The sequence below is a fragment of the Lutra lutra genome, chromosome 2 (assembly GCF_902655055.1).
Source record: "Lutra lutra chromosome 2, mLutLut1.2, whole genome shotgun sequence".
NCBI classification, from domain to species: domain Eukaryota; kingdom Metazoa; phylum Chordata; class Mammalia; order Carnivora; family Mustelidae; genus Lutra; species Lutra lutra.
The window spans coordinates 194,230,986-194,255,996 of NC_062279.1; the positions used below are offsets into that span (position 1 = coordinate 194,230,986).

Genomic DNA, 25,011 nt, shown 5'->3' on the forward strand with positions numbered 1-25,011 from the left:
TTGCAAAATGGTTCCTGGGGAACTAAGTCAACTCTGTTGTAAACCACTGCTTTACACCCTCTATAAACTCACTGTCTTCAGCAATAATATAGGATTTTATACTGAAATAGATGGTTGGGAATATTAAATTAAAATATGTTGTTCCTGATTGTCATTTAATGCTACTTATGTTATGTTTTCTTTATAATATATCTTAATATATACAGGTGGTTTGTTTACTTTGTGAAATATGTGTAAATTTCATTACATAAAGGATTTCTTTTCATTTCATTTCATTTTCATTTCAAAAAGGATTACTTCATTAATTAAATCTATAAATACATGTTTCTCTCTACTTGTCTGAAAAATAAATTATGAACAAAGGAAGTTATGATTATGTTGGATTCTTCTGGGAAAAAGAAGATTGAGAAGACATGATAAACTCAGGTCAGTAGGTATAACTCTGTGTTTTGAGATAATGGAGAAAGCAAAGCTCCAAGAGGAAACGATAATTTTTCTTATGCAATTTGAACCCATTGAATAATTCTCTTAAATGAAAAGAAGGTAATTATATGAATGGAAATAAATCATAAACATAGGGGTACTTATTAGAACCATAACTGAATAAATAATCAGAGAAGTAATAGGGTAGCTGTTGGAGCCGCAAAAGAGATGCTAAGAAGATAAGGGGTTCTCTAGTTCTCTATTTAATACAAATGAAACTCCAAATTATTTCTTTGCATCTCAGCTAGACTGTAACTGATTATGACCTACTGTCAAAGAAAGGGAGCTTCAGATGGAGATAAACTCTAAAAACTCCTCTTATGTTTAGTCTCTGGTTATTGGAAGGGATAACTATATTTATGATGACTAGGAAATAATCTGTCCTGTAGAATTTTAGTGCACTAGTTTGTTTGGGCTGCTCTAGCAAAATACCATAGGCTGGGTAACTTAGAAAAAATAAAAATTTATTTCTCATAGTTCTAGAATCTGCAAGTCAGACATCTGGGTGCTAGAGTGATCAGGTTCTGATGTGGAACATTTTGCAGACTGCCAATGTCTCCTTGTAACTTCATATGGTAGAAAGATGTGAGAGAGCTCTTTAGGTTATCTTTTATTAGGGCACTGATTCCACTCATAAGAACTCCACTCTCTGGGTCTAGTCATTTCCCAAAGACTTTACATCATAGTATCACACTGGGAGTTAGAATTTTGCAAAGGAATTTTGAGGTGATATAAATATTCAGTTTATCATATTCAGACTGGGTTAAAATTATTAAAATTAAGTGTGCTTTGAAAATTCCTTGTTTTATATATTAAGAATACACTTGATATTTCAGATATTCTCAATTTATACCACAAATGTTTTTATAAATGAAATTAATTGATGATTACATCTTTATTTAACATTTATGAATTTTAAGTATTATATGTATATAGCTATAATTTTATTTCAAAGACGTTAACTCCAAATAAAAAAAAAATAGAAATGATTTCTATCAAGAAACTACAAAGAAGAAATTCATAGTTTCTTATGGTAAAATGCCAAATGTTTCTGAGTTTGGAGCTCTAAATCAGTTACAAACAGACACAGACATTAATCTATTACACACATGAGTACACACACACATACACAAACATCTTTATATAGGTATTTTTTTTTAAGATTTTATTTATTTATTTGACAGAGAGAAATCACAAGTAGGCAGAGAGGCAGGCAGAGAGAGAGGAGGAAGCAGGCTCCCCGCTGAGCAGAAGGCCCGATGTGGGGCTTGAACCCAGGACCTGGGATCATGACCTGAGCCGAAGGCAGCGGCTTAACCCACTGAGCCACCCAGGCGCCCTATATAGGTATTTTTAAAAATTTTAATTAATGAGTCCACTCAGGAGACAAATTGTCTTTTCAGAATATGGAGAATGTTTTAGGAAGTTCCTGGCTCAGGAGAATGTTGCTGTAATTAATAGGCACTGCATATAGGTTGTGTGGCCTAGAAATCACTGATTTTCTGAATTCCTAATAGAGCTCAAAAATGATGTTAAAAGGTAATATTTAATTTTCAGTTGCAAACTGCATTGTAGAATTTAGCATGGCTTGTGACTTATGACCTAGACTCACTGGAATCAAATAATAACAAAGTAAAATACTGTGAATGTATACATTTTTAAAAAATTTGATAATCAAATTTTTCTATTTGAATTAATATTCAAATAGGTTTATACTCCTTTATAGTTTTGAGCTGCCAACTCTTTTTGAGACCTTAGGGATGGATTAAGATTTTTAATCTTCTTTTCTGTAAGAATTGCAAATTTATCAATTCTCTCATTAAAAGTAAAAAAAAAACTAAACTCAAGATCAAGCATTTCACACATATAAATGGCAATCTCCAAATGTAAATCTCCTTTGTTGTCAATGAAATGAAAAACAGTCTTATCAATTTTATTTGGTTGAATTTTATCTCTTTACTGTTGTTGATTTTATTCTGTATTATGAAGTTCATGTTGTTATTTAGGGGGAGTTTTTCTGTTCTACTGTTTTATCATTTGGAATAGCCAGTGCAAGTCTTTAATAAAGTTTTTCCTTCTAAAAATCATTTTTTATTCTATGTAGACTTCAAAAATAGCTCTACTTCATCAATTATTTTGTGTTAAGTAAATTGTCCCACCACACTGTATAGGTTTTCCTCATATCCCAAACAAGGGTTTCTTTTCTAATGACCTTTGTGTTCCCTTTCATTTCTATTGGGAAAACCAACAGAAATTAGCATTGTAATTTTAGCCATATGCCAAAAAATTAAAACATGATATTGTGGTATTGGATATGTAAGGCAAGTGAGTCTTATAGATATAGATACAGACATAGATATTATAGGTATTATCAAAATAGACCCAAATCTAGACTCTAAATGTACAACTTGTAGAAAATGATTTGGGTGCATCAGAAGAGCAATATCATTTCCTACTAAAATCTGAATTTTTTTCAGTAATATATTCAAATTTTCAGGTATGCAAACAAGCCAATGTTATTTGCTGATCATATATATTAATAATGTAGTGTGCACTTTTAAATATTCATAAAACTAAAATTCATAAAATTACAGTGAACTTACATAAAATGTGCACACATTGCAACATTTACATTTTTCAAGTGTACAAGAATTTACCAAATTAGACCATATGCTATGTAACAAAGTCTCAAAAATTTCAAAAATAAAAAAAAGTAAAGAAATCATTTAGAGTATGTTTTCTGACCACATGGAATTAAGCTAGATTAAACAAAACATCTAGAAAAGAAGCCTAAATTCTTAGAGACTAATAGCCTACTCTTAAATAATCCATGAGTCAAATAAGAAAAATATAAATTAAAATATATTTTTACTAAAATGTAAAATGTAAAATAATAAATGCATGACATATCACAACTTTGGTAACACATCAAAAGCTGTGGTTAGTGAAACATTTATTATAAAATTGAAAATGTTAAAAATTATTTTAGGTCCATTCTGAGAAAGTTAGAAAAGAAAGAACGGGGAAAACAAAACAAAACAAAACAACAACAACAACAACAAAAACTAAAGAAAATAGAAGGAAAACATATCATTACAATAGATGAAGAAATCATTTGAAGAAACTCAATACTCCATCATGTGGGGGTCAAGGGCAGGCAGCCCCAAGATAGGCCACTTTGACATGAACATTATTTTGAGTTAAAATCTATCAAACCCAGCAGATTAAAGAAAATCTCTTTACTTCCCCCTCAATTGCCTCTTTGTACCAGGAAGAGAGCTATTAACAGAGATTCCTCTTTACTAAGAAATTTATCTGCACAGTAGGACAACCTTTGTTTTGGAAACATCTCCTTTCACCTTTCTGACAAGGGTCTTTCTCCCCTTTGTATCCTCAGGTCCCCTACTCTTCTCTGAGTTTAGGTAAGTATTATGTTGCCTGTCTTTGGAATTTCCGTATCTGTGTGGGGTCTCCATTTGTTTGCTATCAAATTTGATTTGCTCCTGTTAATCTGCCTTATGTCAATTTGATTCTTCATCCAGCTAGAAGAACACTGAAGGATAGAGGAAATTCTTCCTCTTCAACTATCATAAACATTTAACAAACTAGATATAGATGTAATATTCCATAGTCTGATAAGGAAGACTTACAAAAAACCTAAAGGAAACCTTATAATCAATGATAAAACTTTGGAAATGTTTCTAAGTAAAAATGAAAATTATCTCTCATTTATACAATATTGTACTGAGAATGTATATATTTGTACATCGCATGATTAATGCCTAGAAAATCCAAATTATCTCCAGAAAACCATTAGAAATAATGTAGCAAATAGCAACAACAACAAAAAGAATAATGCAAATACTTAAAGGTACTTTTATTTTTCAGATTTTTATTTATTTGATAGACAGAGAGAGATCACAAGTAGGCAGAGAGGCAGCCAGAGAGAGAAGGGGAAGCAGGCTCCCTGCTGAACAGAGAGCCCCATGAGGGGCTTGATCCCAGGACCCCGAGACCATGACCTGACCTGAAGGCAGAGGCTTAACCCACTGAGCCACCCAGATGCCCCATACCATTTTTTTTAAAATTGACAAGTAGAAGATTAGAAAGAAAAGATATAACTTAAAATAGTGATAAAAATATTTGTTAAAATACATCTAATGAAATTTGTAAAGATCTCTACATGGAAATAATTTTATTGATAGAAAGTAAAGACCATCTAAATAAACTGAGAGATTGTGAATAATTAAAACCCAGTATCTCAAAGATCATTTTTTCTTAAATTAACCTATAGATTCAATAAAATTTCCATTTAAATTCCAGGAGGTTTTTTTTAATTTACAAAGTGATTCTAAAATTAAAAAAAAAAAATTATGGCCCAAATATAACCAAAACACTCTTTAAGAAGAGGAAGGAAAGTGGGATTAGGACAACTGTCACTTGGAAAGATGATTAAATGAAGATAAGGTAAAATTAGTGCAAGGTTAAAGCTGAAGCCAAGCACAAAAAGCATGTCTGACCAGTGGAATAAAATTGTGAACCCCTAAAATAGACTTACATATATAGTCACTCAATTTATAAAGATATATATTGGGGTTAGGGTAGAGCATGAATTCATCCAAAATAACTGGTTGCTTAGTAACATGGAGGTCGCTGGGGGCAATGGAAGGTTTTGGAGAAGGGATAGACCTTTGGAATGACAAGGACTGTGTGATAACTCTGCTGTAGGAATGACCCATGGAGTTGCCTTCCCCAAAGCTTTCTTAGCCCAAACAGCAGCCCTGTGATCTAAGAAATGTATGCGTTGTCTCCTAGGCTATGTTTAGCAGAACTCTTAGAACATGCAAATTAGCACATCATATCTTTCTTTCCTGTAAACAGACCCTCCTAGTTCCAGGAAAACCTCTTGATGCACATCACGTGCTTGAGAAACAGTGTTAAAGACTTAAGATTATCCTGAAGGACCAATAAAGGTGGGAGCAAAAAGAACAAAGGGTCTTCATCTCTGACCATTGTCCCTGTTGTCTTCTCCTCTCTTTGAACACAAATTTGGAGTAAACTTTCTTCCATCCAGACAGTGAATACTGGCCATTCTTGGCAGGTAAAAGGCAATGGGCATTTTTTTTTTCTTTATAAACAGTTTTAGGACATTAGCTCTCTGTAATAAAAATGCATTTTGGCCTCCATCTTAATCTGAATACAAATCTACCCATTCCAGATAGATTAGAGCTCAAATGTGTAAGATAAAATATTAAAGTTTCTAACAGAAAACTTTAGGAGGCAAAAAAACATTTGAAAAAGACAGAAAAAAACAATATATATACAAGAAAATGATTAGGCTATATTAATGTTAATGTTGCTATTAAAATATGCATTGAGGGACTAGAAAAGCAACTCACAGAACAAGAGAACACACTTACTAGTTCATAGATCCATAGAAAAATAAAGAGACAACAGAGAAAATATAGATAGGTATAAAACAAGGAACTCACAACTTAAATACTAAAGATATCCTACATATCAATAAGAAAGAAATTCAATAGCTTTTTGGGTAAAAGACAACTGTTCACAAAAGAGGATACCCATATGACTATTAAGCATGTGAAAAGGTGCTTAACTTCATTAGCTACCAGAAAAATACAAATTAAATACACTGTGATATATCAGCACATACTCAACCAAATGCAAAATGGAAAATACCATATGTTGGAAGAACCGACTGTGTGAAAACTATTTATTAAAGCTGAAAAATAAGGATACCCATTATACAGCATTATACAGCAATTCAGCTGCTAGATACATATTCAACCAGCCTATATATATATATATATATATATATATATATATATATATATTAATATATAATATAATATATATAACATATATATTATATATATATATATTTATCCAAATATTTATAATATGTATCCAAAAAAGTATTAGTATGTTCATAGCTGAGCTATTTGTGATAACCTAAAACTAGAATTTACCTAAATGCCCATGAAAATTAAAACCGATAAAAAAATCAAATCAAAATCAAAAAGATATCACACACAAATTAGAAGAAAAATATGCAAAAATACATGCAACAATACTTATTAACCTTGTATGGTTTGAATAAAAAAACACAGGAGTAAATCTTAATACATGCAAAATTAATCTGTGCTATTAGGAGTCACATAATTTTACTTTTAGGATGGATAGGGACTACAAGGTGGGTAGTGGGTAGGGTATTCAGGGCTGCTGGTAATATTCTCTTTCTGCAACACCCTAAGTACATTTAATATGAAAAATTAATTAATACTTAGAAAAATGTATAATTTGTGGTATATATGTATATAAATAAATTTCAATATACAGCTTAAAAAAACTTTAAAGGAGTTCCTATTATAAAATAATGTATGTAGATATTTAGCCATATAAAATCACATGAAAAGTTCAACACCTGTTAAGTTGATCAGTGATTATATGAACATATAAAATATGAGGAAATATATTTGGAAAAGGTGCTAGAGAAAGAAATGTAGGAACCAGCCTATGAAGAGTCTGGTATGTTTAATAAAGGTTATTCTTTTCTTAATTTATAGTGAAACAGACCATACTTGTACATGCAAAAAAATATAGAAAGCATAGAACAATAGAAAAAAATATTAATCTTCCTAATCCAAAACAATTCTTAATATTTTGATATCTCTTTTTGTGGTATTCTTGCTTTTATATTATTACTTAGTTTATATATAAATATGTTTGATTTTATCATCTTTGGTAATTTTTTTTTTTACTTTGGTGTTGTAAAATGCCTGTAGGTTTAGATAAAGTGCTTATCCAGTTTTACACTCTGTTTTATTTATTTAATCTCTCATATGAGGATTTAATTATGCCAATTAAAATTCATACAATATATATTTTAAAGCTACATCGTACTTCATGATTTAGAGCATGAACTGATTTGTTAGATCCATTACCCATTTAGTCTACCTTTAATGTCTGCTTATGTATTGTAATCATGCTTATGCATATATATTACTATGTCTGTATCAATACTTTCCAGATGAAATTCTGGAGATTGAAATATTATTTGACGCACAGTGTTAGTTTGAATATATATCCTAATTTTAAGATATAATAATAGCCTGATTGATTTTGGTGAGAAAATGACTGGAGGTTTCTTTGGACCTAAAATCAATAACTAAGATTTAATTAATTTACCTGAATTTATTTTACCTATGAAGCTATTATAGCACTTTTTGTCCTCATTATGTCCAGCTTTTTGTATAGCAATATTATATGGCTAGTCATTCCAGAACAGTTTGTATTCATGGTTGCACAGTTCAGACTGGTCAATACATATGAAATTGTTTATATATGGAACCTATCAAAATTTTCTGGAGTGGTATCTTCTTCAGGGACAGTTTATGTACCCAGAAAAATGAGTTTTTGTGTCCTTCCAGGCTTTTCAGAAAGATGCATTTTCAGAAAGATGCAGTCCCATAGGCTTTGATAAAGTTCTGCATATTCTAACAGAATGTCATTCAAGGACATGTTTGGCAAATACAGGTATGTTAGTGGTTATGGGGAGCTCTTTTTTTTTTTTTTAAAGATTTTATTTATTTCTTTGACAGAGACAGATCAGAAGTAGGCAGAGAGGAAGGCAGAGAGAGGAGGAAGCAGGCTCCCTGCTGAGCAGAGAGCCCGATGTGGGACTCGATCCCAGGACCCTGAGATCATGACCTGAGCTGAAGGCAGAGGCTGTAACCCACTGAGCCACCCAGGCGCCCCATGGGGAGCTCTTATGCTTACAGATTAGACTTATTGATACAGGAATGGTTTTAGCTCTGTTTACTCAGTCCAGTAAACGGACTTAAAGATTCGAAATCTAGGTCCACCTTGCCTTCACTTCAACTCTACCCTAGAATCTCTAATGTCCCATAGATGGAGATAGGGCTCTTCTGAATTTTCTTCTTTATAAAATGAAAGCAAAACCCAGAGCATCCCATAGCAACTAAACATTTCTCCTTTTGGATATTACCGGATTCTTCTAAATGTCCTCCTGTGTCATCTCTTTATCCACAACTTTTTGCACATAAGAAACAAGTAAATTTTAAGAGAATATCACATCACATTATATTATTTATTGTCTTGCATCATATTTATTTCAGTTAGAATAAAATCTAAATATTGGGGCACCTGGGTGGCTCTGTTGGTTAAGCATCTGACTCTTGGTTTTGATTCAAGTCATGATCTGAGGGTCATGAGATGGAGCCCCAGGTCAGGCTCCCTGCTCAGTGCAGTCTGCTGGAGATATTTTCCCCTCTTTCTCCCTGCCCCTCCGACCTCCTGCTGCTTAGTCTCATGCCCCCCCTTTCTCTAAAATAAATAAATACAATCTTAAAAAAATCTAAGTATTATCCTCTTGTAAATTACCTTGATGCAATTTTTTTATGTGTCTCCTCTAACACATATGTATTCTCATATTCTATAGCAGAATTGAGTTTTCTACAATAATGCATCAAGTAATGTGAGATTTAGAGGCCTATGGGTCATGCATGACATGTGTCTCCACTATTTCTCCAAACTCAGTGGCTCAGTGGGCATAACTCATTCTCTTACTAAGTATATTCCATTTAAACTGGATACCTCACTGATCTTCAAGCATGCCAAGTTTTTCCTATCTTGGTGGCTATATATATATATATATATATATATATATATATATATATATAATTTCATTTGTCTAAAATATTCTTTCTGCCGTCTTTCACCTTGCTAAATACTCTGGATGTCTGCTAAAAGGTCATCACCCTACAGAGTAAATTGTTGACCACAACATCTGCCTCATCTTATCCCTCACATTCCTATTTTACTTTCTCATAGCACATAAATCATTTCCTTATACCATTGATCACAGTCCAAATTAGTTTGTCACTCATTTATTTAATTTTTATATTCCAATTTTTTATCTCTAATGCTCCAAGAAAGAAGAAATTTTAATTTGTTGAGGAAAGCTCAGCCCTGTATTTTAGATACCACATACTCATAAATATATTTAACAAATTAGTAGAAATTAAGTTATATAAAAGGAAACATTGGCCATATAATTCAAACATGGATTTTATGATATATAATTTTTGAGAGCAATAAGAATTGACAATAATTTGAATTAACAACAATTTTCTACAAGAATATTCGGAAAGGATATTATAGGTTACTTACCTCAAATATGTCATTTTGTAGATAGGAATACTCATATCTAAACAGGGCAAACTTTAGCCAGTGTCAGATATTTCACAATAATTCCTAAGGGATTTACTTCTTATTAATATAAACTTCTTAAAGTAATTGTACTTGGATTTTTTTAAATCCTTATTGGATTATAAATCCTATTATATTTTCTTTTGAACAATAGATAAAGTGTAATGATTTTCTCTACTCGGAGCTTCTGTCAGGAAGTATGAAAAAGCTTGCGGAAAATAAACCATCTGGTGAATGGTTAGTAAGGAGGAAATCAGGAGAGGAAGAATGAATTGTAAGAATTTATCATAGAAGTAACACTGATTTCCAGGCCAGTAGAATTACAAGATACACAGGAAATTATTCTTTGTGATTGTTTTGAACAATTTCTTTTTAAAGATTTTATTTATTTGTCAAAGGGAGAGAGAGAGAGCACAAGCATGGTGAGGAGAAGGCAGAGGGAGAAGCAGGCTCCCTGCTGAGCAAGGAGCCTGATGCTGCACTGGATCCCAGGACCCTGGGATCATGATCTGAGCCAAAGGCAGATGCTTAATCAACTGAGCCACCCAGGAACCCTGGTTTTAAACAATTCTTATATTTGTTGTAAATAATAACATTTTCCCCCTACCAGTCTTATAGGACCTCATTTCTCAAATAGTCAAAGTGTATGTAAATATGTCTTCTATATGTCTTCTCAATAAAATCAATCTAGGATGATTATAGATTCATTTTTTAAAATATGTCTGAGCATTTTTTCTCACATATTTTAAGCACCATTATCAAGCTAAAGTTAAAAACCAAAATCTCGTTTTAGCAGGGAACTTCTGCCTCTGGAAATGCTTTTATGCATTTCGTCAACCAAACCTCCTCTGAAGGAAGGCTAATTATAGGCTTCAATATGCACCTGGGTGAAAATTAACTTTTAAGCAGCCTTTAAAATGAATGGTTTTTAATTATTATCATTATGCAAAAGCTGCATAAATGCCCTTAATTGTGCTTATAAAGTAACATTTGCTATAATCACCCTTAATATCCAGGAGGAACATAAAGGTTTTCCTTTCTTCTTTACTAAAATAAAAGTAGAAAGAACCCTTATTATCAATTCACAGGTCATTTTATTTTATCTTATGAGAATAAATGTTTTAATTGCAATACGTCAAGTACTAAAACTTAACATGTACTGAATACTAGTTATTTAAAATTGAACTTAAAATACCTTGAAAATATGCTTAATTACTGAAGATTAAAGGTCAATATACAAGATATTAAACTATAATGTTGAAATTTCTGATTTGATAATGTTTGGAGATTAAACATAACATTTCTATAGGGAAGATAAAACATGCACATTTATAAAATAAGAATATGCTTCATTTACTTAAAAATTATTTGACCTGACATATTTTTTCCTCTTAAGAAATGATAGTGCTTGAAATTGCAGTGTGTGTGTCTGTGTGTGTCTGTGTATGAGTCAGAGAACAACTTTTGTTCCACAAAGCTTACTAAAAAGCAAAATACACTACATGTCTATTTTTATTCAAAATTAGAGGCAAAACTTTTTTTTTAAACACATGCAAACAAACTGAAAACACCTATAAAATAGCAGCTTGAGGTAGACATGATGAAGGGGTGGAGAGCAGAAGCAGTATGCTGTGATAATTTGAGGTAGCATAGCAGCTGACTTAACTTTTGTTGTTCTCTTTTCATTATTTTCTTTCTCCAGCTACTTTTTATAAGAAATATGTGAGAGATGAAGATGTGATATTTTAAAAACACTGTTTGCAAATTTTTATTTGGGATTAGAGAAAGTATTATTCCAGACAATGATTCAGAAATGTAACTATTAGTATAATTATTAGATTAAATGAACTATAATATTTTAATATATGTAATCACAAATCCAGTATCAATCAGAAAATTCTGATTGTAACTAAATGTAATTACTATGTAATTAAATGATTAATTATATTCATAAAACTGAAATATGTTATTGTCTACCATTCTTAAAAACTTCAAATGGAAGGTGCAAAGCTATAGCTTTGCTATAAGAACAGGGTTCTTAATAATTATATTCTTTGGGCAAATGATTTGGATGATAGAGGCTAAAATCTGTGATTATATTTTTGCCCTCCTGCTTAAGTTTATTTCCAGCCTTTGTTGGGAATGAGGCCCTTATTTGTGAAGACATAGTAAGTTCTACGTTAATGGAGGGACCCATTGTGTGAGACTCATTTGCCAACCTGGTCTTTTCTACATTGCATAGTTTCATCCTCCTAAAAACCCTTAAACTGAGTTTCACCCTCTTAAAGACACTTAAACTGATTTGTCTCTAGATGTGTAGAAGGGAGTTATAAAACATCAATTAAATCAATAAATAACTCTATGAAGATATCACTGGACATGATTTTATAGATCTATAACCATTAATGATATATTTTTATTTTTTAGATTTTAGGGGGTTTTGTTTTGTTTTTATAAATGGTATGTTCTGCAAAAGTGATAGAAATGAAGAGCAATTTTAAGATATTAGCAAATGGCCTGAGAGAAGATTGAGCATATGAATCAGATTCCCAGTCCATAATTTGAACAGGTGTTTACAGCTTGAGGTAATCTCCATTGCTTTTTTATCCATGCACCCAAGTGAATAAAAGCAAAAACATAAAAAAAAAACTTATAGTATCTTTAGATGTTTGAAATCAGAGTGTAGATGATATTTGGAGAACTTATGTATTGCTTTGAAATAGTCATGAAAATACTACCATCAGGCTATTTTTATGTTGTTTTTATTAACCATAAAGGGCTGGTAGGTAGTTCTATATTACTATGTCAGTTAATGGAAAGGAAATACTCATTTTACATGTTTCCATTTGTGAAATATAGAAATAAAAGACACAGACACTGTGTCCCTATGAAGATTTTTTCTATTCAGTTTTTCTTCAAGCAAACTTAGCTGTTTGAACATCTCATTTGTACAGTATCCTTTTTGCTGAGGCATCATAACCACTCACCCATTTTAGAATAACAATGACTACTGAGTTACTGATTCATTTAGAATAATTATTATTCTTTTTTTAAAGATTTTATTTATTTATTTGACAGACAGAGATCACAAGTAGGCAGAGAGGCAGGCAGAGAGAGAGAAGAGGAAGCAGGCTCCCTGCTGAGCAGAGAGCCCAGTGCAGGCTGGATCCCAGGACCCTGAGATCATGACCTGGGCCAAAGGCAGAGGCTTTAACCCACTGATCCACCCAGGTGCCCCTAGAATAATTATTATTCTTGTTCATTAAGGATAGATCCTATATCCTGCTTTGAAATCCTAGGATCCAAGTATTTTGTTTTGTTTAATTTTATTTAAGTTTTTACTTACTTCCAGTTAGTTAACATACAGTGTTAAATTAGTTTCAATAGTACAATATAGTAATTCAACAGTTTCATATACTCATCATAAAAAGGGTACTCCTTAATCCCCATTACCTGTTTAATCCATCCTGGCCCCAGTAACATCAGATGGTTGTCTTTCCCTTTGCTTGTTTGCTTTGTTTCTTAAATTCCACATAGGAATGAAATCCTATGGTATTTTTCTTTCTCTGACTCTTCACTTAGCATGATACTCTTTAGCTCCATCCTTGTCATAGTAAATGGCAAGATTTCTTTCTTTTTTATGGCTGAATAGTATGTCTGTGTGTGTGTATCTGTGTGTACATATACCTATATTCTTTATCCATTATATCATCGATTGACAGACATTTGGGCTGCTTCCAAATTTTGGCTATTGTAGATAATGCTGCTGTAAACATAAGTATGCATGTGTCCCCTTGAATTAGTGTTCTTATATTTGGGTAATTGCCTGATGGTGGGATTATTGGTTATATTTGTGGCATTAATGTTGATAACAAAATGGTGTAAATTTATCAGGTTCTTTTAAAAAATTTTTTTATCTTATTTTTTTCAGTGTCCCAAAATTCATTGTTTATGCACCACACCCAGTAATCCATGCAATACGTGCCCTCCATAATACCAACCACCAGGCTCAGGTTCCCTTTTTGAGGTGATGATTCCTCCAGGAAATAAAAATTAGAAAGAAATAAATTTCAAAAAGCAGTTTGTAACCCATTAACCAAGGTATGATTCCCAACTGTGAGGAAATGATTGATATGAGATAGATATGAGGGAATGTAGCACCATGGGAAGAGAGATGTCTGTCCTATATGTATCCCATTCTTCCTTGCTGCATCAAAGAGCTTCTAGTCCTATAAGAATGTGCAAACTTCCTGGATTGGCATCAGTTAGGATCTAGTTAAGAATACATAACATATTCTTTGTCTTTCAACAAAGATAATTATCACAGGTGGTTGATTACATAGGTGTATCCAGCATATGTGGTTTAAAGCCTTAGTACCTCTTTTTAAGACTTTTGCATGATTCTGTGCTACTTTGCTGAATAGGTATTAGGGAGTTCAATTTGTTGTCTTCCTCTGAGATATTTTAATGCTATACATTTGGGAATGATAACAAAGCTTTTAAAATGGTGCTTTTGTTATTTTTTGAATAATTTGACACACATATTAATGATAGATACCCACAGATGAATACATACCTACATTTACCAAAGATATTTAGTCAAATATGCATATAATATAACAGCTTTAATGAGGCTATTTTTATATATATGGAGAAATTTGAAAGGCTCTAGAAATTAACAAATCTAAAGAATCCCAATTTAAAAGTGAACAAAACTCAAATTTGAAAAAAAAATTAACTGATTTTTTATCAGTCATCTCCCTGTCATAATATACATGATATCAAATACATAATATTCAAATACACACTCACACATATGCAAACAAGCTTTGAGAGGACATAGGACATATTTCCACTCTTAATTTCAAAAGATCTTCAATGTATTCTGTCATCACATATAATCAATTTGAAATATACATATTTTAATATATATTTATATATAAACATGGTTTATATGGAAATACAAATATATATTTAATATGCAGTATATATTCAAATGACTTAGTAAAAATGTCTAGAAAATATTTTAATTTTTATAGTTTCAGAATGGCAACATAGAATGTATGTATGAGTAAATGAATATGATAAATTACATGTTTAACTTTTAATATAGGTAGAATTTTCATAAGAAATTGAAATGTACTTCTCAATAACATGTTGAACAATAAAGAAAATAATAAATTACTATCAAAATATGTAAAATTCAAGTGACTTAAATGTCACAATTTTTTTTTTTTACTTTAGAATTCAGGTGTTTAATTGTCTTAAGCAAATAGTATTATGAAATATTAAATGAAGTAAGAAAATCTTGTTTAAGGATCAACCTTTTGAAAATATATTGGGTACTATTTTTTATTAGTCATATTTGTAGTTTCTACTTTTTATTTGCCTCAGGTTTATTCCTCTAAATTTAGCTAGATTCTACCATTTAATACTTCTACTCAGTAAAAGTACTATAGTTTTTTTTTTTAAGATTTTGTTTATTTATTTGACGGAGAGAAATCACAAGTAGGCAGAGAGACAGGCAGAGAGAGAGAGAGGAGGAAGCATGCTCCCTGCTGAGCAGAGAGCCCGATACGGGACTCGATCCCAGGACCCTGAGATCGTGACCTGAGCCGAAGGCAGAGGCTTTAACCCACTGAGCCACCCAGGCACCCCTCAGTAAAAGTACTGTAGTTTTTGAAATTCTGTTAATTATAGTCAACAATTGCCCATGTGTGATTTATTGAGATTATATACTGTTCTTCTATACACTTTTCCTACAATATGAATGGAATCATTGCTGATTTTCTATGCATATAAGAATTGAATTTCTTCAAATAAATCTTATGTTTCTTTTGTGCCCACAGAGACATCTGGATACTCATCAGAAGTGTAAAAATCCCAACTACAAAAAAAAAAAAAAAAAGAAAGGGAAGTAATTATTCTTTCTTATTCCTATGATAGATATAGCAAGTTATATTAGAAAAAAACTATCATATTTAGCTCTTAAAATATTTCTCAAGTACTTCATACTTCCATGTCAATTTTCTTTACTCATATTAATTGCCGAGCATAATATATGTTCAACTATTTTTATTGTATGATTGAATAAACATAGAAAGTACATAGCAGAGGTCAAAATAAATCCACTTTTTTTTTTTTTACTTCCAACTGCCGCAAAGTATTTCCAAATAAAGAATTTTTAACTCTGAATTTTTCAGTAGTAGTTTTCTGTATGTATATAATATACATCTGCACACACACATGCATATGGCAAACTGCATTATTTATGATTCAAAAATTTTATACAATGGAACAAATAATGGATGAAATGGATGTAATACATACCCTTTCCAATACATGCAGCCCATTTCAATTTAAATCTCCTATGTGTGTTAAAATGCCCAGCATTTAAGATTACACACTCATGCTCCCAGCCTTCCCTTCAGAGACATCATGGACACTTGAAGGACACAACACATACACATGTCTGTGTTCATGCATAAGGGAGAGTTTCAAGTGAAGTGCATTATTACCACCACTTCTGTTAACAAATTCTTGCTGCTTAATAAATATGTTTGGGCTACATTTCCCAGGTTGGATTAAGCCACGGTTACCTAGATAATTTTGTTTCATTATATTTTAATACTGCTAAAAATATCTAAGATAAAAATAAACATAGAAGCCCCAAATCCTTTTGCATAAATACCAAACTTCAGCACTATAGAAATTTGTTCTCAGAAACCACTTCTCCCAAAGATGCATTTACTTAAATGTCAAAAAACCTAGGTCTTACCTGGCAGAGTTTGTGTCATGATTGTGAAACTAATCCATGATCCAATCTGTTAGATTAAAACATAAATTAATAAATACCTATGATTAATATAGTATTTTTTTTTCATTTGTGATATTATATAGGTAATGTGAAAGCTTAAAACACAGTAGAAAAACTATGGGTAGAAATAAATTTCCCCCAAATAATACTTTTGTTTTTAAAAATGAGAGTCATAATTCCATAAACAGCATCATATTCATAAAACAAAATGAAAGATTTTGTTCCAAAAACTTCAAAGATATAAAAAGGAATCCTGAAATATCTTAAGACATTTTATATGAAGATTATATTTTTTAAATAAATACATGCAAAAATATTCATTTTTTGCAGGGAAAATTGTGGTTAAATGTTCCAGTTTCCTATGCCTATAACTCGAATTGAAATAATATATCATAATTTATCCCTGTGCCAAATCTACAGATAAAACCTGTGTATAATCATATATATTAAACTTTAATATATATGTAAATACATAAACATATGCATTTATTATATCATGGGATAAAGTTTAATTATTTATGTAAATAAATAACATACCTCGTAGGTGTAGTTAGGACATGACACCAGGAAAAACATCCATGTGAAGGGGTTATAATTTGGACTTGGAAAACATGCATTAATTCCTTTTAGAAAGAACGATATAAAATATCAATGATGATACACATTGCAAATTTAATCATATGTCTTATATAATTCTAAATTCCCTGGAATAACTTATACTACATAAAATGTCATCACATATTTATAGAAACCTATTTCCTAAATTACTCAGAAGAATCCCAGTTTCAAATGTTATGACCTTTTGACTCAAACAGAATATCTGTTATTTTCTATGTCTATAGCTATGTTACTATAAAATTACAGAATATACCATGATAATCAGTTCTTTAAATTCCAATATATAAAGGTTATTTTTCATAATAGATACAGCTGAATTGCATAGTGAAATAGTAAATGAGCTTTAACAATTGCATGCCTCTTCTCTTTTAGTATCAAAGAAGATGATGTTTTTGGTTGAGATTATTAAATACTTCAAACCTCCCTTTCTATTTAATTAGTGAAAATCCAAGGGGAATTTTATAAGGATGTCATTTATATTAGAAAAGTGTGAAAATCTCTCATAAGAGGATTACAATGAATATCAGCATAGTTAATATTCAGAAATACCACATAAATTACTTCTGCTTAGCGATCAGAATTGTTATTTACAGTTTTCATTATACTTAGCATATTGTCACTTGATTTTTGTGATTTTTTTTTTGCCTTCTAATTTCTTTCAAGAAATGTTTTAGATAACAAATTTATAGTGATTGCAAGTTGAGCTTTGAGCAGTGACATTTGTAAAAGTAAATATGAATTATAAAATTACTGTTTATTCTCCATAGCAAATTTAATCAGATAACACATCAACTAATCTGTTTTAGTTATAATTCTAAAGTCATAATGAAATGTCAGTATGTTGTTTTCAGAATTGTAACTATTGTTAAAATATCAAAGTAAAAATATATATTAGGTACTGGGCAGATTTCATGTACTGCTGATTTCAAGATAAGGATAAATACATATACCATTTAATATTACAGATTCTCTTGATAACATACAGGCAAGTGCCTTTTTGTAACATCCATATATTCATCAGAAGAAAGGTGATTGAGGAACCTACTATCCATGTTATAAAAACTGCAATTCAGAGGTGGAAGATGCACAAAAGATAATCTGGGTTAAACCTAGTTTATGACTGTTCAGCCTCTAGTGGTAGTGGAAATGTTCAGGGATTCACAAACATGCATTTCTTCTAGTTTGTAGATTTAATAATCAATATGTCTTGGGATCCAGAAAAATATATGTATATAGATACTATCTCCTGTATCTACTTACTGTTAATGTTAAGATGTAAGTCTAGAGGTTACTAATTTAGTACTTGCATTCCCATGAAAGGTTTTCTCAATCAATAGTTACTATTTCTAATAGAACTTCTATTAAATAAAAGTCAGATTTTTTACATTGCAGTGCTGCACTCCCCAGATTCTTCTTCGGGTATAAGAGTTTGTTCCACAGTTTCAGGAATAACTGCTGGCAGAAAACTTTAAACTCTCAGCACCTTCTATGAAGATTGTCAGGCAGAAGGTATCAGCCTTACACAAGATCACACTCACTCTTTGGTGTAGCCACAATTCAATATTTGACCAATGTGGTAAGTAAAGGATTCAACTCAGAATAACACTTGCCCCACAGGTTCGTCTGAAACTCCCCTTGAAATTGCAGACTTTCAATTTTCTCCCCAAACATGACTATTTTTTCCCCATTCATAAAATCACTCTCTAAGAGACCTCCTGAATGCTAATCTCCACTTCAGCATCTGCATCCCAGAAAACTGAACCAACAGCACTTTTTTTTTTTTTTTTAAGAATGGCATTTTAAAGTGGAATGACCTACTGAAAAGCCTGCAATGAGTACTCCATCGTTAACAGTAGGTCCCATACAGATAGCTGCTGGTACAAAAGTAGCTCTGCAAATGTAAAGCCTTTTACCAGTGGTATGCTGGCATGCTCTACTGGTGGAAAGGAATGCTTTATTTGGTCCAATGAAGTTAAGTGGTGATTACTCTCAGTGCTCTTGATAAAGACAGCTGAAATTGAAATTGACAATTGGCAATTAAAATCCAGCCGTGAGAAAGTCAGAGGACCTCATCAGAGAAGCTCTAATCTCTTGCAGTGAGAGAAAGACAGAGAGAGCTGAAGACCAGCACAAGGAGTTACTTGAAAGAGTAGTCAGGCTTCAAAGAAAAAAGAACTCTGATCTAAACAAGGTCTGCTAAGCCAAGGTTGTTGTTCACCAAATCTTGGAATATATAGATTTCCATGAACTCCCTGAACCTGCAGAAGTCATCCACTCCTCCCTATTAAAAGTTAGCACACTCCCTTGCTTAACGGCAATACATATGCCACTATGTTGCAAGAAAATCCCCTCTAGGATCTTCTCCATGCCCTCTCTTAACTCCTATGTTATAGGCTAGGGTTCCAATTCAAAATAACCTACCTGAGTTTGTTCTGGATCTGATAAGGGAACAACAACAACAGATTATGCCCCAATGGACGTACAGAACCCAGCTACCATGTGGTAGCATAGTATGAGAAAATGTACTGTGATTGGGGTGCTTGATGAAAAAGGCAAAATATAAAATTGGACAAGGGTAGGTTTATTATGTTGACACAGTCTTCTGAGATATAGGAAATAATGTTCTGTTAAAATGGTACAAACACACTAATGTGCACCTGGAAGCATGAGCAGAGTAATGGCATACAGTAAGTGAGGAAGAAATGTTAGAATTCCATGGCAAGCAGGGGAAAGGTATCAAATGGTCTGGAAAAGCAGGGATCCTAGATTAATCTATATAAGGCTGAAAAAGGAAGACCCCTTTCTATGGGAAAATTTTTTTTCATGTCCCATATTCCCATGTTCTTTTTTATGTTCTTAGAGCATTTTCCAAAACTATAAGGAATGTTTTCGTAAAAGGGGCACACCAGCACTAAGATTAGTGTTGTTTTTCTGCAGTTCCAGTCTGAGTATAAGTGATGTCATCTTAGAATTAGAATGAACTAGTAGTGATCGAGATTTAAGGATCCGTACTTCCCCTTCTCCCAAATCAAGGCATTTCTAGTGGCAGCACTTAGCTGTCATAAGCTAGAATGTGTAGTAAATTCAGAAGAAGTTTGATCCACAAAGCATTATGGCTAGTTAAAATAATGAAACATTTGTAGCGACTAGCTGATGTTTACTCAACACCACTATTTCTGAATTTAGGCAAAATAAGAGATGAATAGAGATGAAAAGAGATTTGGGGCAACTGACTTAATATAAAATCCTTTCCCAGTTTTTGGACTTCAACCAGTTGTAAGACACTAACTTCATTGGTGGAAGAACAACCTGGGACCTCAGGAAAGAAGACCCTGCAACACTAGAACAAGTATCCATGAAAATTTTATCCTCTAGTTGAGGATCTAGTAGGGGCACCTGAATGATTGGCTCAGTCAGTTAAACATCTCTTGATTTCAGCTCAGGTCGTGATCTCAGGGTTGAGAGAACAAGCGTCACGTTGGGCTCCATAATGGGCATGGAGCCTGCTTAAGATGCTCTCTCTCTCTCTCTCCTTCTCACCTTCCCCTGACTTAAAAAAAAAAAAAAAAAAAAAAAAAAAAAAGAGAGAGAGAGAGAGAGAGACTATCTAGGTCATGCCAACAGATAATCCCTGAGACATTAAACGAGCATGTTGAGGGTAAAAGGAATCTACCAATTTGTAGAGAAGAAAATTAGCACAAATCAGTTGTTTTACCAAGACCATGTACAGTGGTTAAGGCTGTGTACTCTCCCACTAGCATGTCTCTTTTAAATTTCCCCCAGAAAGAGAGACCTACTGGCATCTTCACAGGGCTACTACCAAAAAATATACAAATTGGATCTGTGAAAAAAAAAAAAAAAAAAGAAACAAAGAGACTGTGATGGTTTCTGTGATACACTGTCAAGATCCCCAGCAGGTATGATGGACTTCTTCCATAAATGCTGGGAGTGCTCGTAGCAGAAAGTTTTCAACTATCAGACCCTCTGAGAGAATGGTTTTGACTAAAGAGAGCTGCCTTATCCTTGGTCATTCACATTTCCCAGAGAGATCCACACCTAAGTTACCTTTTTTCTACTTGTTCCAACATAAGACACAAGTCAGCAAGATTATCCTAGCATCAGATACCCCTATAGAATTGACTAAGGCCACCCATGAGACAGTATCAATTTCCCACTTAGCAAAATTCTCCTTCCTTTCTTCTTTTCCATACTTTGTAATAAACTTCTTTTAAACTTATTCTATATCAGATTGTATCTACTGGGGAGCACATTTTGTGACATCTTGTTTAAATAATAAATGTTAAATGATCTCCCTATACATAACAGTACTAAGGCACTTCTAAGGAAGAGATATTATTATAAATTTCAATTAATACATAATGGGGAGTAAAAATTCAGGAGTAGCAGAAATTTTTCAAAGCCAACAAAAGAACTGGTATTTTAAAAAAGGAGTTTATGTAAGAAAACAAGAATGTACTGTATTATAGAAATCTAGAATTCATGATAAGAAAAATAAGGTCTACCCTGAGAAATGGTCTGATACCTGGTAGGTCAGAACACTGGATATGAAGAACTGAAATGAGATGAAATGATTTGGAAGTAGTGAGACCAGAAGGTTTTCATCTTAGAAAACACTGCTTCCATGAAAAGAAAAGTTGTATCAAAGAACAGTACATGGGGAAGACATTGCTTGGAGGTTTGGAAGAGAAGGAAAAGAAGAAAACAGTTCTGGGAATTGTGAGGTTAGGAAAAAGGAGTGTTTAAAGAATCAAAAGACCCAATAAAGAAACCCCCCATCCCCTCCAGAATACACTTTAGGGACTCTACTTCAAGTTCCCATCTGTAAGAAAACATTTGTTATTCCTCTTTTAGGACAATCCATACACTTGAAAATGAACAGAAGTTGATCGGCATTCATATAAGCTTTCTATGTCAATAAAATAGGAAGTTATTTTCTCCATGCTGATAAAAACATCCCCCCAAAAAAGAAAATTGAAAAATTTTAACAGAACATGCCTACACAGAAGCATTTGCTGATACCAGAGAACATAACTATTAAGAATTCCAAAACTCAAAATAGATATGGCCAAAACAGAAAGAAAAAAAAAAATATGAAAGGTGATTGTACTCAAGAAAGAAATTGTAGAAAAGAAAAAAAGACTCCTCAGTAATACAGACATTTCAATTTGCCTAAGAGTGGAATGTTTAGTAGAATAAGGAATATTAAGTAGATGAACAAAAACAGCCAAAAACAAACAAAAACTAAAAATAGAAAATGAAAGATATTAACATATAAAGATATAACTTATATATAATTTACCCCCTGATAAAGCCCGCAATGCAACAAAACAAATTTTAACCTTCTAGAACTAAAAAAAAAGACATGAATCAACCTCCTGGAAGATTGCATCATGTTTTTGGGAAAATTGTCCTGAAATTATGAACTCTAAAACATAGCTGACAAAATTAATAGACTTAGTGGTAAAGAAAAAGTCCTTTGAGTCTCAAGACAAAAGGACCAAATCAATTAATAGAGAAGACAAGATTAGATTGGCATCTGCTTTCTCAAGCTGCATACAAGCGAGATAAAAGATGAGTAAATACTGAAGAAAAGACGTCTTTTTCACATGAAAAATTCCAAAGTCATGTTTGGCTTCAGAAACATAATGATAGAAAATTTTCATTTTCAAATCATGATACCATAATCCAAATAGATGAAGAAACTTGAGCAAGGTTTTCCTTTGTAATTCTATATATTATATGAAAAAAAATTATTTGCCAGAAATGTGCAAGTCAAGAAAATGTTAAGACAACCAGGTAGATGTTAAAAAACACTTGAGGCAATGCAGCTTTATATCTGCAACTAGACTGATAAGAGCATGAATTCCAAATGTTGACCATTGCCATTTGACATTATAATTAGGGGCTCCTGGGTGGCTCAGTGAGTTAAAGCCTCTGCATTTGGCTCAGGTCATGATCCCAGGGTCCTTTGTTAAGTCCACATCGGACTCTCTGCTCAGCAGGGAGCCTGCTTCCCCTCTCTATCTGCGTGCCTCTCTGCCTACTTGTGATCTCTGTCAAATAAATAAATAAAATCTTTAAAAAATAAATAAAATAATTAAACCTGAATGAGAGGATTGATTTATGAAGAATATCTTTATATAAACACTGTGAATTTTGTGAAATACTTTAAACTACTAAATTCAAAATGTCCTCCCTGGCATTGTTATTTCAGAGCTATTGAATTTGCCAAACAAAGATCAATTTTATTAGAACAAAGTTTAAGTCACTTGAAATACAGTGGGATTATATAAATTTTAATGTAAATTAGATCAAGATTGGGAATTAAGCTAAGAAATTGGCATTTATCCTGGATTTTGTACTGCCTTAATTCTTAATCATCTGTTTATTTTTTTACAGATTTAAGTGAGATTGTCATTTGACATGAGAGGCATGCACATTTCATTTTAGAGAAACCATTATTAGAAAATATGATTTAGTTCAAATATTTGAAAAACAGGCATACAGGAGCTAGAATTGGGACATATTGTCTTTAATGTTTCCAACTATTGCTTTAAAAATTGTTTACTAAAGGCTTTTAAAAATAGTAAGTAACATTGTTTAGAGAGATATAGAGAAAAAGGGACTAACCTGTATGATTAGGATGAGCCAAGATTACATTGATGAAATGATTGCCAGCTTCACAAATCTGTAAAATATTTTAAACTTTTCAGTGTGATCTATATGTTCCTCTTTTAAAATCATATTCTATAGGGGAACCTGGGTGGCTTAGTGTATTGGGTGGCTGCCTTTGGTTCAGGTCAAGATCCCAAGGTCATGGGATCTAGCCACAAGACCTGCTCCCTGCTCAGTGGGGAGTCTGCCTCTCCCTCTCCATCTGCTGCTCCCCTTACCCTCTCCCTGCCCCTTCTTTCTCTCAAATATATAAAAATTTAAAAAATTAAAAATTATATTTCATAAACTTACCAATATTCATGTGACATATTAATTCCAAAGATCCAAGAGATATATTATTACTCTAACTGCAGGGAGAAGGAAATTTGTACCCTAACAATGATGAAAAAGGCCACTGTAGATATATATTGAATTAACATAATGAGTCACACTGAGCTAGAAACTTTGAAGATATTATTGATCCCTTTTGATAACTAGGTTAAAGTTCCTTTGTTAAAAATCTGGTTGTGCTGATTCTATGCTTTGTACTTGTTTAATAGGTTAAGTTTCCATGCCATGAAGAGAAAAGTCAGGTCAGGGAATACAGACTTGGCATAGGTATGCATGCTCTAAATTCATTAGCACAGTAGCAACCCTGTTACTGCAACTGTGGTAGTATGATGCCCACCTGGTTTCAATGTAGTTTAGAAAACCGAGCGTAAACAGTACTGTCCTACAAAGCCATGTGTTGCTTGTCTGTCATCTGACCTTCCCAGTCAATAGGTCACCATGACCATCTAAGAATCCTAAGTCTTACTGACATCTCCAGGGTTGGGGTTAATAATGTTCCCAGTCTGCAGGAGCCCGAGTGGCTCGTCGGTTGGGGATCTGCCTTCAGCTCAGGTCCTGATCCTGGGGTCCTGGGATCCAATGCCACATGGGGCTCCCTGCTCTGCAGGGAGCCTTTTTCTTCCTCTGCCCCTGAACCCCTGCTCGTGATCTCTCGCTCGCTAATAAATAAATAAAATCTTAAAAAAAAAAGTTCCCAATTTGTAATGTGTCCTCAGAAATTAGTACCCTTTCTTTTGTCATATATACACCTCATCTGATTAACACAAGGTATATATTCAAAATTTAAAACTTTGTTTATTAATAACAGATTGTTA

At 32.6% G+C, this 25,011-nt stretch overlaps 1 protein-coding gene across 3 annotated transcripts in view; it reads right to left on the reverse strand.

The window, feature by feature from the left end:
- Nucleotides 1–15,274: 15,274 nt before the first annotated feature.
- TECRL (trans-2,3-enoyl-CoA reductase like) overlaps nucleotides 15,275–25,011 on the reverse strand; it is a 121,588-nt gene continuing 111,851 nt past the window's right edge. For 2 of the 3 annotated variants that reach the window (XM_047719417.1, XM_047719416.1), the window contains exons 9-12: nucleotides 23,822–23,879; nucleotides 17,090–17,175; nucleotides 16,514–16,559; nucleotides 15,275–15,622 (exon numbers count right to left, since the gene is read on the reverse strand). In XM_047719417.1, the coding sequence (XP_047575373.1) occupies nucleotides 15,495–15,622; nucleotides 16,514–16,559; nucleotides 17,090–17,175; nucleotides 23,822–23,879 (318 nt within the window). In that variant the 3' untranslated portion in view covers nucleotides 15,275–15,494. The remainder of the gene's footprint in view (nucleotides 15,623–16,513; nucleotides 16,560–17,089; nucleotides 17,176–23,821; nucleotides 23,880–25,011) is intronic. The other variant, XM_047719418.1, reaches the window with a different exon arrangement.